The sequence below is a fragment of the Halyomorpha halys genome, unplaced genomic scaffold, assembly GCF_000696795.3.
Source record: "Halyomorpha halys isolate HHAL.00 unplaced genomic scaffold, Hhal_1.1 Scaffold1020.1, whole genome shotgun sequence".
In the NCBI taxonomy this organism is placed as follows: Eukaryota; Metazoa; Arthropoda; class Insecta; order Hemiptera; family Pentatomidae; genus Halyomorpha; species Halyomorpha halys.
In genome coordinates, this window is record NW_027106408.1 from 359,029 (window position 1) to 378,199 (window position 19,171).

Genomic DNA, 19,171 nt, shown 5'->3' on the forward strand with positions numbered 1-19,171 from the left:
GTGAATTCCTTTTGTTGAATATCATGAAAACTGCTACTTGTACAAAGATAAACGTTGTAAACTACTTCATAGTACATTTAACTAGCTTTAATTTGAGTGCTAATTGACTTTGTACTTCGAATGGTTTTTAGATATAATTTTCGTAAAAATAAGTTCATTAACTACTGATTTTTACTGCATTTTTTATGAAATTTTACTTTTTAAAAAGCTGTAACTCGGGATCTATTGAACGTAAATAGCTCTCATATTTTAGTAAATTTACTCTACTTTAAAAGATGATCTCTAAGGTTGTCTAGTATTTTAGGTATTTTTAAAGATATAGAGCTCCGAATGAAAAGTTATTTTATTTTTTTACGTTTTGAAACAGCTGCCATTTTCGATTTCCCCTACCTATCCTTGGCAGACTCATCAATTTTGACTAGTTAATTGGTTAAGTAGATAGTTAATTATACATAGTTTTCATTAAAGTAATCGAAAATTGGGGTGAAATAACTGATTTTTTTTCTTCCCGGCTCTTGAACTAATTGAACAGTAATTAAAATAAACACGCTATTAGTAACGAACGTCAATTAGTTTTTTAGCTATAATTCTGCATAAATTAATGGAAATTATTCAGGCGTTATAGGGAATTTATAAATAATTGTTCATTATTCCAAAAAGACAAACAATTTACAAATGAAAAATAAACCTCACACTGAAATAATATATTATATATATATTATTTTATATTTATACCAGATCGGCCTGGTGGGCCTTACATGGTTGATATACCTTATATTATATCTATTTTTTAACAGTTGATTATAAGGGGATATATTCAACAATGACACCCCTAACTATATAAAATGTTCTTATTAAAAGAAAAAAACATAATTATAAAATAAATAGATAAGAAGATGCTTCTTAATAAATGAGGAAAGTAAAATTAATAACAAAAAATAATGACATTGGTACACTTAAATAACACAATAAAACAAACAATCTTCCAACAGTAAAAAGAAACAAGTTAATTCGAAAAAGGGAAGAGAGAAGAAAAGAGAAAAAAAAATAATAATAAGTAAATAGAGGTAGTGTGACTATGAATTAATTTTATATTTATTAAAAATTTATAAAAGAATGTCCTGCAGCAGTCTGAGCTTCAGTCTTCGGGTTGAGGTTGGATTTCCCAGGTTGTAGGTCACTGCTCCTTTAACTGTCGGCAACTGGGAGTGGAACTTCATGAACCGTTTTTTGATATATTCCTCTATTGACTCCATTTGTAATTCGCAACACTGAAATAAGAACTGGAAAGTAAGGTTGTGAAATAATATTTTGAAAATTATGCAAATAATAATGGGTATAGAGAGTGTTTCTTTTAATCACTGATCAATCAAGAACAGATCCAAAGAGTAAATACTACATTGGCGAAGTCTAATATGTTTTCACAGGTCTACGAGTTTATTGTAGCATAAAATCACGCATCTCTCATAGTGTAACATCGTTAGGAAGTATATAGCCATTCTTAAGCTATCAGGTAAAGCCGTTTTATAACTTGGGCAAATATAATTACATATTCAGGAGAACTCCCGGGTTAAGCCTGTTCCATAACTCCACTCAACGAAGAGGTTGAATCTTGAACCGATGCATAATATATCCCCATCTTATCTCATGGGGTCGATATTATGGGTTTAAGTGACATTACAGAAGAACTCAAAATTATTATGAAACTGTATAATTTTGGATTAGAATGGTAAATAATCGTTTTATGTAGTAAATAATCATCAAATAATATCTACATCTATTATAATAAGAGATATTTACAGCGATATTTATTCTCTTTGAACAAACAAGTTTATGTTATTGTTTAAACCTTATGTTATTTCAATCCATAGGTATTTTTCATGATAATTTCTTTGACAATATTCATAGGTGACCCAAATTAGTTTGAAGCTACTGAATATATAAAGGTGATCCAAAAACGTAGGTCTTGTTCGTCGTGTCGTTTATTTTGGTAAATAAATACTAACTTTACAATTTGAAACACTTATTTATTAATAACTGTAAATAGGAATATATGTGAACTGAAAACACAAACACAATCATTTACCATGTGCGAGACAGGTTATAACTCACTTTGCAACAACAATGGTTATAACCTTAACGTTCTACCAACTTAAGATTACAAGTATGGCCAGTCTTCTATATTAAAAACAAAATTCCGTTTATTTTCTGTAATATTTACGTAGTTTTAAGGCTTCATTTGTTTACTTTTCTACTTTATGCCACTTCAATCGATTCATATTTGAAGACGATGTGAGAGTTTTCTTATCCCCGAATCTTATCAGTTCCCTACCATACTCTGAAGAAACCGTCGAACCTCATTTTGACCTCCTGTCAGAGTTGAATTGCTTTTCGATCATATTTTCTCAATTCCAAACAGTAGAGAAGATGAAAGAAAGGTGTTTTAAAGATCCAGCAAGCATAAACTGCGCAAACATACAATCAGTCGGAAAAGTTATGGCTACTGTGTTTGTGATCGAAATGGAGAACCGTTGATTAACTAAGCGCTTGTTTAGACCATAACAACGAGGAATATAATCATTTTCTGTCCCTACACTATGAACTTGGCCTTCCTGTGGGAACTTGTGAACGCAAAGCGATACTGCTCTGACAAGGAGTTAAGAAATGAGAATCAATACTTTCTAAAGGACATGACGAAGAATAGGTATAACATGGACATAGAAAAGTTGTCGCTGTGTCCGAGAAAATGCATCAACGAAAGTGAAACATACCAACTTTGAAATAATACTGTCGAGAATGTTGTCATACTATCTAATCTTACTGCGTTAGAACTTACAAAAGCTCGCGAAAAAGCTTGTTCATGGATGCCCTAGAAGGGGAGAGAGTGAGGAGGAATCAAGGCAGTATACCGGTAAGTATGGTTATAAAGGAAAGCTGAATCTCGACTCACTTAAAAAAGACTTTCTTCATTTTAATGGAGACGATGAGGTTTGCTCGCATTCTCAAATTAGGTGAACTATTTCTATTTTCTCCTAGTTGCAACTTAGTGAGCACTATAATACAAATATTATTGAAAATAAAAATAATTACGTTTGGTTGTTTCTTTTTTTTTTTTTTAATAGGACACCTAAGTTTTAAGATTACGTATTTTATGCTTGATATGTATTGCAGATCTCAGATTCTTGGTTTGAATAGGTTGAGAATTTGTGGTCTTTGATGCTGGTAATGGTGGCTTCTCGTGAAAACTATGGACACCAAAGGATCTATTTAGTACTAGTAAACAGAAAGCTCCTAATAAGAATTCTAGGAGGCTTTTAAATAGAAGACGAGTGGATAGCGCTTTATCTTGGAAGCCTTAATCGAATCATTATCTTTATAACAAAGCTTCATAGGTAGGGGCTAATCAGAAATTCCTGGCTCCAAATGAAGAGATAACACCGCCTTCTCTTGGTATAAGAAAGACATTTTTGGTAAGATCTTGGTGGACAAAACTTTTGACCCCAGTCTTCTGGTTAGATCTTGGTGAAAGACAGATCTTCTTTTCTGGTGTTGATGATGAGTAGCTCTTGCAGATAAAGAATTTTAATTTGTGTCAGAGGACATCCGGCTGCTCCACTACCTGCAGTTTTTGCGCCTCCTAGTATCTTCGCAATGTAATCAATCCATCAAGTTAAATATTTTATGACGATCATTTATATGTTTGTTTTTATAGGTTTACCAAGTTGTTTAAAAAATAATTTGTTTACTTATGTAACATTGATGTATGATAAAACCCAGCAATACCTATATATTTATATTTTTATGAATTTATAAATATTCAATGATATTAATTTTCATTGAAAGTATCATACTAATTCATTATTAGTTAACATCCCATAGGCCTTTAGAAAAGAAATATAGTTATAATTATTTTGGAACGCTAATAGTAGATCATGATCGATAATAGTGATTATTCAGACTTATAGAGATAAGTCATGTTATATAATTGTCTTCAATAATTATCCTGATAGCTATTAAATGAAAGTGCAAGTAACATAAAAATATGTTTATAAAAAATATATTTCTATTTTTTTTTGCCAATATTCTTCATCCTGTCCCTTAAAAAGGCTTAATTCTCATTTTTCTAATCCTTGTCAGAGCTGTATAGCTTTCGGTTCACAAGTTTCCTCAGATGGCCAAGTTTAGACTACAGAGAGAGAGTATAATAATATACCATGTTTATCGTGTTCCCAACAAGCACTAAGTGGACCAACAGTTCTCCATTCTTCAGATTCTTCATCTTCAGATTTCTTCATCCATTCCAACAGATCGACTCAAACACAGTTGCCATGACTTTACCGACAGATTATTGGAATGTTGGCAAGTTTTATGCTTTCTAGATTTTTCTTTTCCACCCTATCTACAGTCCAGACCTGACGAAATATGATCAAAAAGCGAATCAATCCCAACGAAGAGGTTAAAAGTAGCGTATGGCGGGAACTGGAATGATTAGGTCATATAAAAGTTGTCACAGAGTCTTCAATGAAACAACGTCCCACAAGAGGGATTGTTCATTTGATAAATGTTTTTAATGTTTGCATGAGAATACGATATTTTCCTAAAGCATAGAAATGTGCGACTTTATTCCCGCTACTGAAACAACCCTGCTCACAACTTCCTGTGAGTTTACTCTCTCATCTTACAAAAATATTTGAAAAATCATCATCCTATGCGTCAAATATTTCTCTAGACTAAGTGAAGCCATAAGAACAGGCTGGTATTCCTTATCTACAATATATTCTTTAATAAGACAGCTGAACGAGGTTAATCACAATTTCAATCGGATTAAGGAGGTTTTGTGACCAATACTGCTTCTGCGTACACTTCCAGCATTGTTAGAGCAAGATACCAAAAAAATACTTGAACTGCTTTTGCAGAAAATCTTCGTAGAGCGCTAAACGAATCCTCAGTGGCCACATGCCAAAGAATTATTCACGAGCAAAAAAAAATTAATCAAAACATTAGGTCAACACATGAATTTTCCAGCACTTATTAATAAAAAAAACTACAGTCGGTGCGAGTTAAAGCAAATAGGCTCTATCACTTATCTGGGTCAAAAATCTTATCTCATCACCTGAAACTTATGATTTATAAATGCATAATTAAGCTGGCACTGCTTTATGGAGCACCTATGTTTAACATTTTCTTGAAATCGACGTTTAAACGTTAACAATCATTTCAGGATGGCATGTTTACGAAAATTTTCAAGGGACTTCTCTACAGAAGAAGACAAAAAATCTATGCCCACCTACCAATAGTAAAAATAAAAGAAATGATATCCATAATGCTTACCAATTTCATTGATAGTTTACAATATCGGAATATGAGATCTTTCACAAAATTGAACTAATTTCGACCAATTGTCGGTATAAAAAATATAAACGTAAATATGTAACGACCTATTTACATTTATATAACACTGCATTTTAAATTCCATATTCATAGAACTTACAGTTTCCAAAGAGTTATAAAAAAGGTTCGTTACACCTTACAAAAGCGCGCCAAACTCTTGGCGCCAGTATACACTTGAAATTGAGGAGGTTACTCATTTGTTTTCTTATCAGTACTTGTTTATTGTCTATTTTATTTAGTTAATTATTATTGCAAGCTTTTTCATTGAAATGTGAGTTTTGTATTTTGTTATGAAGGATTTGAAACATTATTTCGTGTCTCCAAAAGGAGATATTAAAAATGAAGAATCTGGAATAGTAACCAATAATTCATCTTCGCGCAGAGAATCTGTTTCACGTAAATTAAATGCTGTAAAGGATATAACTAGTAACGGGATAGCCACTGGCCATTCGAAAAAGAAGAAACGCAAAAGAGTTGAAAGTGGAGACTTTGATGAGAAGTCAGCTGATATTGAGAATGTTGCATCAACTCCTAAAGAAAATAAAGTAAGCAAAGATATTGGAAAAAAGAAGAAAACTGATGTTTTGAAAAGAAGCAATAAGAAGAATTTACCTGAGGAGTTGACAGATACTGTGATAGAGGTAAGCAATAGCACTCCTGATCTTTCTAAGAAAAAAAAATTAGTTGAAACTGATTCGTTCAAGAAAAGTAAGACTCGGAGGAAATCTGATCGAAACATAAAACCTGATGAACAAAGTTCTAGCTTTTTAGATGATTCTTATAAAGAGGAGAAATTAGTTGGTAATGTGAACTTGAAGGATTCAAGAAGTGATAAAAAAGCCCTTAAATCAGAACGTAGTAAGAGAGACAGTAATTCCAGTAAAGAAAATAGTGTATGTAATTCAGAAACTGAAGATAAAGACTCGCCCATTCCCGATAATAGTAAAAGTTTGTTTAATTATTTTAGTAAAATAGATAAATTGCCCGAAATAGAAGAAAGACCTCGCATTATTAAAGTAGAAGCAATGGTTCATGTACCATCTGGTGGTTCTGCCAAGTCTACTCCAACATCTCTTAAAAAGAGAAAGAGTAGCAAGAAAAAAGATTTAAAAATTGATTATGATCTAATTACATTAGAAGGAACAGAATCAATAGAAGTAGATGACTCAACTGGCCCTGTGCAGAATGTCAGGCAAATGGAAGGTTTGTTTATTTTTATAATTAAAATCTTACTGATTACAGCAGTTTTAACATTATTCTAAACTATCGGAATATGTTTCAGATAACTCTGTCCTGTCCCACAAGAGTAATGTAGTCGAATGTATAGATATCAGTGAACCAACTATAGGTTTGAAGCTCTATATTTTTGATAGTATTAGATTATAAAACATTTTTACATTTATAGTCCTGATATTTACATTATCTACCTTATTGAATCATTAACTGTTATCCTACCTCCTAAGATATCCAATATTTTTCTCTGAGCTGATCATTTCAAGTTCAAGTTTGCATTCAAACTGTTTAAAATCATATATTAGTCATTTTATTTTATTGGTGTCATGATTGTCTTAACTTATTTTGTGTTGTATTACTGGTTATTTGACTATATTATATTATTTCATTATATATACTTCATGATTTTTTTTTCTACTTTTGTTTAGAAGAGGCACAGAAAGTTTCATTTGATGATCAAGTTGAAATTGTAAAGGAGAGAAAAAAAAGGAAATTAGGTAAAAATTAAACAGCATCACATATTCCTTTGATTTATGCTTTTTTATCATTTTTTTATTCATTTATGTATTTTCAGAAACAGAGCAATTAGAAGATAAGGTTTCTAAAAAAAAACCTGCTATTGCAGAAAGCGATGTCATATTTGTGAAAGAAATCACAAAAGAAAAGCCGAAAGTCAAAAGTGATGGTAATGTCATCACATATATTGTAAATTTTATTTAAATAGATTTATTTAATCATTAATTCCTTGAGTTCTGGTTATCTATTGAATGAAATAATCATATAACAATATTCCAGGAACACTAGCATCATTTTTCCAAATCGGAAGGAAAACATCTTCATTGTCTTCTGTGCAAAAATTAGCTAAAAAGCAATTCCTGAATAGTGGAACCCCTGAATCTATTAAACGAATAGCTGTTACCTTATCTAAGTAAATAATATTATTTGATATGATGATATTTTCATTTATAATTTTTATTTTAACATTTTTTTATATTGTTTTAAGTGCTCAAGGAAAAGAAGCTCCATTTCCAGACAAATCACATGTTCTTCAGAAAGATAGAATGAATATCGTGTGGAACCTCTTTCCAATCAAGCATAATTTTCGTGATGACAAAGAAGCTCTAAATAATCCTGTATGGTCTTCAATATTACCGAGTCCATTAAAATCAACAAAGAAATTATCTTGCGAAGTGCAGTCATCTTATTCGACCAGTTCAAAAGAGAATTTGAAAGAACTTAAAAAAGAAGTTAGTTTGTTTGTTTACTCTTTTAATCATAATTTTATCATTTCTCAAAGATAATTGAGACATGGAAATGGAAAAGGCCGTAAGTGCCGAAAAACTAGTTTTGAGAAAATAAAAAAAATATATATATAGTTATGAAAAAATTATAGCTCTTAGAACTAAACCGTTCAAAATAGGAACTTCCAGCGGTTATCAGTCAATTGGTGCTGGTTTCCTCATTGTTATCCTGTCAAAATCTCATTTTTTGCACTTCTGGCACCTAAAGCCTTCTCCATTTCCATGATTCAATTATGTGAACCTTGTGTGTTCTTAATTAATCCAGTTGATTTGTAAACAAGCTATAATGAAACCTGGTCAATTGATGAGAGCTTAAACAATTATTATTTGTTTTTAGAATGAACTCAAATAATGGCAAACTTTAGATTCATACCCTTGAACAGTTTTTAAATCTTTTAGTAAACATCTTACTTTCACCTACCTGTTCATAAAATATGGGGAAGCTTGAATTCTTTTTTTTTTTTTAATTTGACTAATCAAAGGAAATACTCATTTTAAAGTGTTCTGAGTCCAAATAACAAAGTCTTTAAAAGTGGTATGTGTATATGAACATTGTAGCTCAAAAAAGAAAATTACAAAACTGGAATTATGTTTTTAAAATAGGTATCTTCGTAAGATGTTGCTCTACCTTTTTTTCTTAAATTTGGCTTTCCAAAAGTGCTTCTTTATTTCATAAATTTTACACTTTTATACCATTCCTTGAAATTGGCTATAACAATTTTCATTAAACACACTTGATTAAGTGATTTTTAATAAAACCTAGGGTTTTTTTGTGATTGAAATAGTCAAAGCTGTACGGTGATTTTCAAAAAAAAAACCTCGAAAGTACCTTCAATTTTTCTTTCCTTTGCAACAATTTACTATTTTATCGTTTAAATAAATAAATTTTATCCAATTTTAGTCTCAAAACAATTTATATTTCTTTATAAGTCCGATGTTTGGCCATCCACAAGGACAATGGTAGTACAATCTAGAACCACAACAATTTTAAAAAACTTTCTGCAGGCTATTCTGTCCAGGTCATTAATTTCAGTATATAATTACCCTATTTTTTCAATTCTTGTTAAATTAAAATTAAAACTTTTAATCACAGTCAACATTCTCTATTATAATCTATTGCAACAATATTGTTGTGATAAATTATAATGTCGGACTTATAAAGGAATATAAATTGTTTTGAGACTAAAATAAAGATAAAATTTATTTATTTAAACAATAATAATCAGTCTCAAAAAAGTGTAAAGATTATATATGAAGTATCTTATCGTTACCAGTAAGGAACAATGAATATATATAACCTATGAAAGAATTGGATAATTGACTAAAGAAGAAAACAAATATTTTCAAGGTTGTTATAACAACAGTTGTCACTTTTTCACTATTGCCTTAAACAACGATAGAAGCAAAAACATAGTAATTGTAATTTTTTTTTTCTATCTATTTTTAATATCATACATAGAAAGTCTTAGAAGGTAATTGATAGCGACAAAGAACGTATAAATAATCTTTATTTGTTAATAAATGTTTTACTATTTTCATAATTGTGGAATTTTTTTCTATAAAATAAATGTATTATACTTGGTATGATTAAAAAATAGAGTAACCTCTCACTAAATTATATTTAATGAACAAAAAAATCTGTTGTGGTGCTGTTTCTATAACTTTTAGTATTTCTACCCGATCAGATATCAATTTCTACTCAAAGGGAGGGTGGTGGTTAAATTTCAAACTTTTTCAATACAATATCTTGTTTGTTAAAAGTTTGAAAGTTAGGTTACCTTTTCTTGACTTTTACTGTATTTAAGAAAAGAAATATTTTATACAATTAATGTGTTATAATCATCAATCAATAGACATTTATGTCCAATCATACCTTCTCACTTTGCCTTTGACTATCTAAGGACCTCTTGAAGTTCTCCTCAGCTTTTTATTAACTATATAACTATAGAAAATATGTTTACTAACCTAAAAGCTAAAAAATAAAGTATTTTTTAAAGATATAATCTGAATTTATTATTCATACATCGATTTATTTTCCAGTTGAACCTGTACCCAATTACTTGTTGGCATAAAGAGCTGAAAAGGCTGAGAAAAGGTAAAGAAAGCAGTATGTGGACAGAAAAGTACAGACCCCACTTATCGTCCACATTTTTAGCCAATACACGAAATATAAGCAAACTTAAAGGATGGTTGGCTGAGCTAAAAGAAAATTCTTATGCAGGTAATCTTTTTTCCTTTGTTCTCTCGTAAGTAGTGCATGTTTGTGTGAGATTTTTTGTTTTGCCTTTTTTTCTCCCACTTTCGAATTTTTATTTAGAACCAATTAACTCTTGATTCAATGAGTGAATATCCATGTAAAAAAAATCATAATGAGGTGTTGGTTGTTAATCATTTATTCAATGTCAGGAGAAGATGGTCGGGAGTATAGTCAGTAATGAAAAAACAAATAAGTAAAATCTGTTTATTTTTGCAAACGTTTCGGTCTAAATTACAGGCCTTCATCAGTGTGTCTCATGCAGAATTCAAACTCTTTACGGAAACTCCTTATGAGACCCTGATAAAGACCTGAAATTTAGGCCAAAAATTCTGTCCAAATAAATAAATTTACTGACTGCACTCCTGACCTTCTTCTGCTCACATACAAAATATCACATTCTATCATAAAAATAAGACCAGAACAGTTGGACAGAAATTGGAAGAATATCAATGTTTTTTTAACTGAACTTTGAAAACTTTAATGTATTTTTTAATTTATTATAATTCCGATAATCTTTCGAATTATTTCATATTAACATATTCATATTGTAACTCGATTTGCCATTACTTATTTGGTTTGATTTTCGTAATTATTAATTCGGATTTTTAGTCTAATTATTCATAAACATTTTTAGATTCTTGTGAAAGCAGCAGTGACGAGTTTGTAAAGGATAATGAGAAAGACAGTGTTGACAGGAAAACAGTTGCTCTTCTCTCAGGACCACCAGGGACTGGAAAAACTGCTGCTGTATACGCTACTGCTGAAGAGATTGGTTATCATGTTAGTTAATTTTAATTTCTTTTTCACCACTATAAAAAGTGATTGATAGTGTAGAATACATGTGTAAATAAAATTATTATTTTTAGCTAATATATTCAATATGAAAATGCCTTCAGTTAATTTACATTGAGAATAAACTGTAACAAGTTCAATTATTTCGTCTATTTCTGCCATTGCATTCTATACTTACGTGTTTTATGAATCTCACCAATAAAATTAATTAATTAATTTATTGTACAATTTAAAGGATTAAATATATTCATTTCAATTCCTTTCTATTGAAAATTTTTATTGCTTTTTAGATTCTTGCCTGAATGGGATGCTGTTACTTTCAAAATATTTCATTCTTTCCTTGTTCTAGAATTAAATGCTACTTGAAGGTCTAAAAAAGTCAGTTATACATTTTTGTCTCTTTTAAAAACTTTCTTAGTTGTTCTTGATGAGAAGATTTGGTCCTGATTTTGTCGTAATGCTTTTAAAATAGGCCGTTCTTCTATTTATTTTTTCTTAATCTCTTTTCAAGGACTGTTGTGTAAACCTTTTTGAGAACTTACCGTGGGTAGATTGACCTGTAGTTGTTTAACTACTGATTACTTTCTTGAATTTGGGTTTGATTATGTTACATTTCCCATGTATTATTATTTTTTATTTATTTATATTTTGTATACTCCTAAGTTTTTGGAAGAAATCCTGAAGTATATCAATACCCCTCATTTGTTAATTTATTTGATTTTTTTATATGATCAATTCTAATTTTATCTCCAATTGCCTTTCTTTTAAATCTTTTTAAAAAAATTGTTGTTATAAACTTTGAACTTATAATAATTTTAAATAGTCAAGAATATTTCAATAATAATCTCATTCCAATTACTATTTCAAATTAGGGTAAAGTAAGTTCAATTTAGGTCAAAGATATTTGTATTATTATACTTTAATATATAATGTGAATACATTTATATATTATCTGTTATAGGTTTTAGAGATTAATGCTTCTTACAATCGATCTGGAAAAAGAATATTCAATGAGTTCTCTGAAGCGATGCAGTCTCACAAGGTTGGAGTTTCAAAACTGAATTTTTGTAAGTTTATATTGTAATCATTCTCTCAGAATTAAAAAATACAAACATTTTGTTATGTTATTTTATCTCATTCAGTGTTATATTATTTATTAAAACCTGTATTGTGTTATTAAACGGATGAACTAAGTTGAAAGGTATGAGTAATAGTGATGTAAGTTAATTTTAACAAGCAACAAAAATTAAAATTCATTAAAATGAGGGAAGGGAATGATAATGTGCAATATACAATACAATTTTAATAATTGTAAAAAAAAAATTTAAGATAACTGTAGATATCGTTAAAAAGTGTTAAATTATTGTGTTCAGTAAATTTACTAAATAATTTTACTTGGAAGGTTCATTACGTTTCTTAATACACAGCATATTGGACTTGTAACCTGTGTTTTTGTTTAAAATATTCTGCATATTTTCCCCTGGAAACCTGATCACTTTCTTTTAGTTTTTGGAATAACTCTTGTGGTACATTCCAGACGCTAATTTGAAAGATGTATTTCAGTAATAAATCTAATAAAATTATCCACTTTTTAAATTGCATGTGTACTTTACAAATACTTTACATGTTGATTTTAACTATTCTTCTATTTTCACAAATTCATTTTCCTTTTATTAAAATATAATAAGAAAATATTGAAAAAAAAAAATATATATATATATTTAATTTTTTCTAAAACAAGTAATTTTTTTTTTTTATTACAGCAAAGGTGAAAAAGAAAACTGAAGATCCTAAAAGAAGTCTTATACTCATTGAAGATGTATGTTTATTTAATTTTTTGTTCTTTACAAAATTATCTTAAACTTCCCGTTTTAAAGATGAAGATGTGAAATTTGTTATCTCTCATTTTATCATTCATCTGTCTGTTAAATACCTTTAAATTAATTTTATCCTGAATTATTTCTGTGTCCAATGGCTTAATTAAATGAAAGGCATTCTTCAGTAGGTTTTCAACTTAATCAATTAAATTTTATCATATTTTTGAATGATCTCACTAATTATAGTTTACCAATTTATCTTTTGTATGCTCTTGTATTTATTTATCAAATAAAATAATTCCATGAATGTCTTTGTTCCCAGGCAGACTTATTATTTGAAGATGATGAGGGGTTTGTTCCGACTTTAATTAATTTGGCTGCTGGTACAAAAAGACCTATTATATTAATTGTGAATAATACTCAAGTGAAGCACCTAAGCAAATTGTATAACCTGTGTCATGCTTCCCTCCACTTCACACCTCCTTCTCAAGATAGGCTAGGTAAGTATTTTATATTATTGTTTTCTAATGTTTGTTTTTTTTTTATGGGTTATGTATAGATAAGAAAAAGTTTTATGTATTTCTTTATGAAAGGCTTTACTACTTAGATAATTAGCTATCCCTTTAAAGAGATCAACCCTCTTAGCTTATTTCAAACAGTCAATTGTGTTGATTTTATTTTTAACTAATAACTATGCAATACTCTATTAATTCTGATAATTATATCACATCTGGTTTTTGGAGATGTTATCAAAATTAATAGAGTACTATGGCTGGTAAAATAAGTGATGTGAACTCTATATTAAGGAGATAAAATAAATTAAGCATTATAAATAAAAATGAAGCCGCTTGATAATGCAGTAAAGAAAACAAAAACAAGTGAATGTGAGGATTATGGCAAGCAGGTTACAATTTTGCTTTGTATAAGTTAAATTTTTGAAGATTGACTAGTTGAAATTTATGTTAGTAAAGAATGTAATTTTAATTTGAAAGATGAACTGGTGGGTAGAACAGATATATGCTATGATTAAAGTTCACTGTGAAATGAGTATTGGGGATTTAGTTCTTCATCATCCTCTCTGCTTGGATTTCATTTTAGGCACTAATTGTGATTTATTATTTTAGTCCAAAAAAAAATACTTCTGAGCTCAGGACTCTGCCTCACTATCTCAACTTTGTTCTGTTGAGTTCCAGGTTAGCTGGCTTCTGGTTAGCAACTTGCCCCTAGATGGTTACAGTTTCTTGCTCTTGATATGATGATTACTGAATAATATTTTCTAACTGAATTTCTTCCCTAAATATTTTGTATATTTGTATAATATACAATATATGCATTTATATTTTATTATATATTACAGGAAGCTGGTTACGAACTGTCTCTGTTGTGGAAGGTTTTAATCTTTCCTCAACTAAAGCTGCTGAATTAGCCTGTTCCCAAGATATCAGGAGGTCGTTGCTACAGCTTCAGCTTTCTCATGGAAAGGTTAAATTTCCATTCAGAAATGAATATTTTTCTTTTCATCTAAAAATATTTTCTTGTAATTTATCTTCTTAACTTCTTTTTTCATGTCAATGGATCTATAAATTTAAATTATAATTTTTTTTTTAGAGTTCATCAACTTGTAATAAATAAAATGGCAAATTATATTTCAATTTTTCACTATTAGTATTATATAATTCCATATGAACTGTAATGAATGATTAATTTTTTGTACAGTTTAACAATTATTCACTATCTTTCATAATTTTTGCTTCATGCCAACCTTTTAGTAAATGATATGAAGTTTGTCCAAACCATATCATATTCCACAATAGAAAAACTTTAATTTTTTAATCTCAGTTTGAAATATTTGTGTGTGGAAAATTATATATATGCTTGATATCTTGCTTTGCTTTTAATTTAATATTTCAGTCTTGAATTAGCAGAGGTAACTTTTCCAAACAATTTATATTTGAACTTATGATGATTGATTATTCTGTGTTCTGTAATAAATTAAAAAGTCAGTAGTACATACATATTCATGTTATATTCTATTATTTTTTAATTTATAAAAGATTTCTTTGAATTGGTTGTAGATTTCATCAAGAAAAAGTGGTGAACTAGAAGAATCTATTTGGGAGGAAGTAGGAGAATTTAACTTAAGTTCGATAAAAGAAAGAAAAAAGGCTAAAAGATACAGTTCCTCTTTAGCGACATTAGATATTATCAGACAAAACGAAGTAAGGTTTTCATTTATGAAATTATACAAATTAATTTTATTTATTTTTCTTTTCTGCCCAATGCAAGGTGTCTTCTTTAATAATAATTTATAATTTATAACAGATTTCAAACATATTAACTGAAAAGTAATGTATTTTTTGTAAATTAGCTTTAGGTTTCTTTTGTTGCTTTAAATTTTAATAAATCATATTTTATAATGAAACATGACAGTGCTATAATAATTGATGCACAAAATATATACTTTCCTATGAAAATTTATATGTTTACTTATACTAATAGATTGCTCATGATTCTTTGCATTTTATGTTTCAGAAAAACACAGGGTTTGATAAACCTTATTGGCATAGCTATCCTGGTGATAGTACATTAACTCGTGAATGTAAAGAATCCCCTGGAGGTAGTTTTCTTGACGATTACGAATCATATTTTCTGGCATTAGTAAATGTCAAACCAGCATCAAAGAAGTTTCAGCCCCCTGAATGCCCAAGGTTTGGATATAAAATTAAATCTTGCCAAATCTATATAATTATCTATCACATCACAAATTTTGAATGACCTGATAATTATTATTTTTATTCAAAACATATTTAATGAATTTTAACTTAAAGAAAAAAAAAATGATAAGATTTGATATAATTATCAAAATCTTCTTCTCCAATTGAGGCAAAATAACCCTTTCAAGTGAGAGAAAATAGTAATATCATTCTGTAAAGCAAGGTTATTTTCATAAATTATATTTTTCATACATTAGGTGAAACCAACATTCAGCAACAGGTTGGCCAATGTTCTAGTGGGATCTTATTTAACCTGAATATTCTTAGAAAACATTAATGATACTTGTGTTGTTGGCTGTGTAAATTATATGAGGAAAAGATGGTTGGAGAACACAAATAAGTAAAACTTATTCTATTTGTGCCAATGTTTCAGTTTAAATCTCATATCCTCATCAGGGCTAAGAACAAAAATCAAGATAACAACTATAATGAATAAAAGGGAATACTATTCTAGTTATTGGAAGATTATTGATTGACCGTGTGTAAAGATGAAAGGAATATGGTCCGGGTGCGATCATTTGAGTTTTTTTGATCGCACCCGGACCATATTCCTTTCATATTCTAGTTATTCTATTCCAGGATTCTATTTATTCTGTATTTCCTTTTATTCATTATGGATGTTATGTTCTTAGGCCTGATGAAGGTCTGAAATTCAGGCTGAAACATAGGCACTAATAAAATAAGTTTTACTGACTGCTTACTCACATATTTTATTAGTAAAACAAACTTAATAGTTTTTTGAAATTTTTCCCTAATAAACATCCAGATAAGATTCCATATTTCATTGTCAGAAATTAAGTCTTTTAAGTACAAACTTCTTATATTGATTTTTCTTTTAATTGTAAAAAATGTATAATTGCTTATTGAAAAGTTGCTTTATTTAGTAATACATTATATTTATTTTTTAGAATGTTAAATGAAATTGAAAAGACAGCATTTAATATGACAAACATTCTGAGTAGGCGAAATAATGCACTCGATTATTGGCCTACTTTTCGCCAGATTTCACGAAATGAAGCCCACAGATTAGCATCTCATACAAAAAGAAACAATAGGTAAGAGTTTTATTATTATGACACATTTATCAAATTATAATATTCAATTTCAGGTGCTTTTTAAATATTTCTCGATTAAATTATCTTAAAGTCTCCTTCTCATGTTTTAAACAAATATGGCGTCACTCTCCAGGTTTGGCGGATTTGGTCAGGAAGGAATTGCCTTTTTTGTGCTGTTATGATCTCTTGTGAGATTGTGATATGTGATTGTATGATTATGATTGTGACATCAGATTATGACATTTTATTATTTTAATTTAATTATAATTTTAATTAATTTTTTATTAAAAGAGCCTAACATACATTATAAATACATTAATGGTGTAGAGAATTTAAGATAAAAAAAAAAAAAAAAAAAATCATGTGGTTCTCAAAAAAAAAAAATCAGTTATATAAATATAATTGATTATTCCATCTAAGGAATTTGTCAAATAAACACCTTTGTTTCTATTAAAAAAATGTTTTCTTCAATCAAAATTCTTTTTTGTGGTCTAAAAATCCTGCAATCTCAATCACACTAATATGTTTCAGTTAAAACCTCTCCTCTGTAAACTTGGGATATGTTGTTATATGTAACTGATTAATCAATAACTTATTCAATAGTTTGTTACTAAAAAATTTCTCATTACCATGCTTCTCTTTATATTTTTTATTTGTTAATCTCCTGAACGAAATTTCATGAAACCAAAGTTATAACTTTGCATGAAACATACTGCCTGTCACGTAGGTCTGTTTTCGGGAATATTTGGCATTCTGTCTAAGGTCAGCAGCTAAGCTCTTTTTCACTGCTCTTACAAATCAAGAGTTGGGCTCCAAAAAGTGATAAAACGTTGTTTTGTGTTCCACACTGTTCTGTGTTGTCAGGAAGCCTCATAAAAAATTGAGGAATTCTTGAAGATGGTTCTCTCACTTAAAATACCAGCCCAGGAAATGAAATATTTATTGGGAATCACTCGTATTGTCCTGAATTACTTTAATGCCTCCATGAGCTAATACCTGTAGGCTTCTTATTACCTCCCTAATATTCACTCATTTTGATAATTATTGTAAGGTATTTAGGAAGCTTAGAGAAAAACTAAAATGTTAAATTTTTTTTTTTTTACAACTCTTTAGGATTCTAAGAAGCCTCTAGTGTGCTTTATTCTACGCTCCTAAGTGCCTTTATCCTTCCTACCATCTCAAATATTACCTGGCATCCTTTCTCCAAGTAGTCCAATTCCGTCATCCATCATACATCTCAGATTTCCTTAAATTGAAATACTCTGTTCATTCTCGCAAAACCCGCTATCAGTCTTCAGATCTTTTATACAATCGCCCACCGAACCATAGCTTCTGAAAGATCTTTTCTTGTTAGATCTTCTTCCCATGTAATTTCATTACTACTTTCAGAATATATAAATATTATTTGCTCTTTCAATTTATTATTCTGTAGAATTACCTTATGATTTATTTCTTCATTTTCATGTATTGATTTTCAGTATTTTTTCTTTTACTTCAAGGAACTTGAGACCAATTTTTATTTCCTGTTGTATTGTTCAAAAGAAACTCGTGTGAGAGAAAGTAGTGGATAGACTTTAATAAAATTGATATGGGATGATCTAGTATCCGGTATGAATTCGTACAATCACTGAAAACAATATTGAAGTAGGATTAACAGTAGTAGGTGTCATACCCATTGCATGGGTTTGACTACAGACAACAAATTGAAATTTTTTGATTTTGCATACAAATTTTTTTTTTCACTACCTGCATTAATACAAAGGTTTCTTCCTTCAGTAGCCAGGAAGCAAAAAGTTATAAAATAATGTTTTATTTTTTCTTTCCAGATACTTCAACTATCTTTCTTCTGTTGGAATAGCAGGGCCTCCTGATTTTATTCAGACTCTACCTACAACTTTTGCATGTTTACCATAACATTGACACTAGCTTATTTGCTAAACAAAAATTTATAATTGTAATTGTTGAAATTGTTATAGTTTTAATTTTTAAAAAAATTAATGTTGTATTTATTATCGCAGTAATAATGGATATGAACTTCTTCTATGTTTATTACTGCTTGTGGCAATAATTAGAACTTTTTTCAAGTCACTAAAAAAATTCTGTAAATCTATTTTGTTAATTTATGTTGTACGTATTTATTTAAAAACAAAAATGTAAATACTGTAAAAATCAATAAGTAGTATGAAGTATCATTGTTGCTATAAATAAAGTATTTTATTTTATACTTAGTATCGTCTTAAACCCAGTTGTTTGAAAAATAAGGTATAATTTTAGTTAGTTAAGCAAAAATTAAAATAAAGTATTGAAAACAGAATATTGGAAGATTGTTGATTGACCGTGTGTAATATATAAAAAGAAGACGGACTGGGTATGGTGAAAAGAACTCCAATAACAATTAAACTATTTATTGTGAGCCTACACTTTGCTCCACTTCGCAGGGCTTCATCAGGGCATAAAAGATACAAATAACCAAAATAATGTAACAAAGATAAGAGAATGGATAACATGAAATAAAAAAAACTAAAGTGTGGCTAAATATGATTTGAAAATG

General features: G+C 29.2%; 1 protein-coding gene across 1 annotated transcript; it reads left to right on the plus strand.

Moving 5' to 3' along the window:
* The first annotated feature begins 5,573 nt into the window (after nucleotides 1-5,573).
* Nucleotides 5,574-19,171, plus strand: elg1 (enhanced level of genomic instability 1). The gene is made up of 16 exons (XM_014432032.3): nucleotides 5,574-6,594; nucleotides 6,674-6,739; nucleotides 7,053-7,121; nucleotides 7,199-7,309; nucleotides 7,420-7,552; nucleotides 7,628-7,871; nucleotides 9,966-10,146; nucleotides 10,817-10,962; nucleotides 11,936-12,041; nucleotides 12,738-12,793; nucleotides 13,114-13,291; nucleotides 14,149-14,273; nucleotides 14,867-15,010; nucleotides 15,324-15,499; nucleotides 16,474-16,620; nucleotides 18,447-19,171. Exons 1-16 carry the CDS (start codon nucleotides 5,682-5,684, stop codon nucleotides 18,532-18,534), a joined length of 2,883 nt encoding a protein of 960 aa, XP_014287518.1. The 5' UTR covers nucleotides 5,574-5,681; the 3' UTR covers nucleotides 18,535-19,171.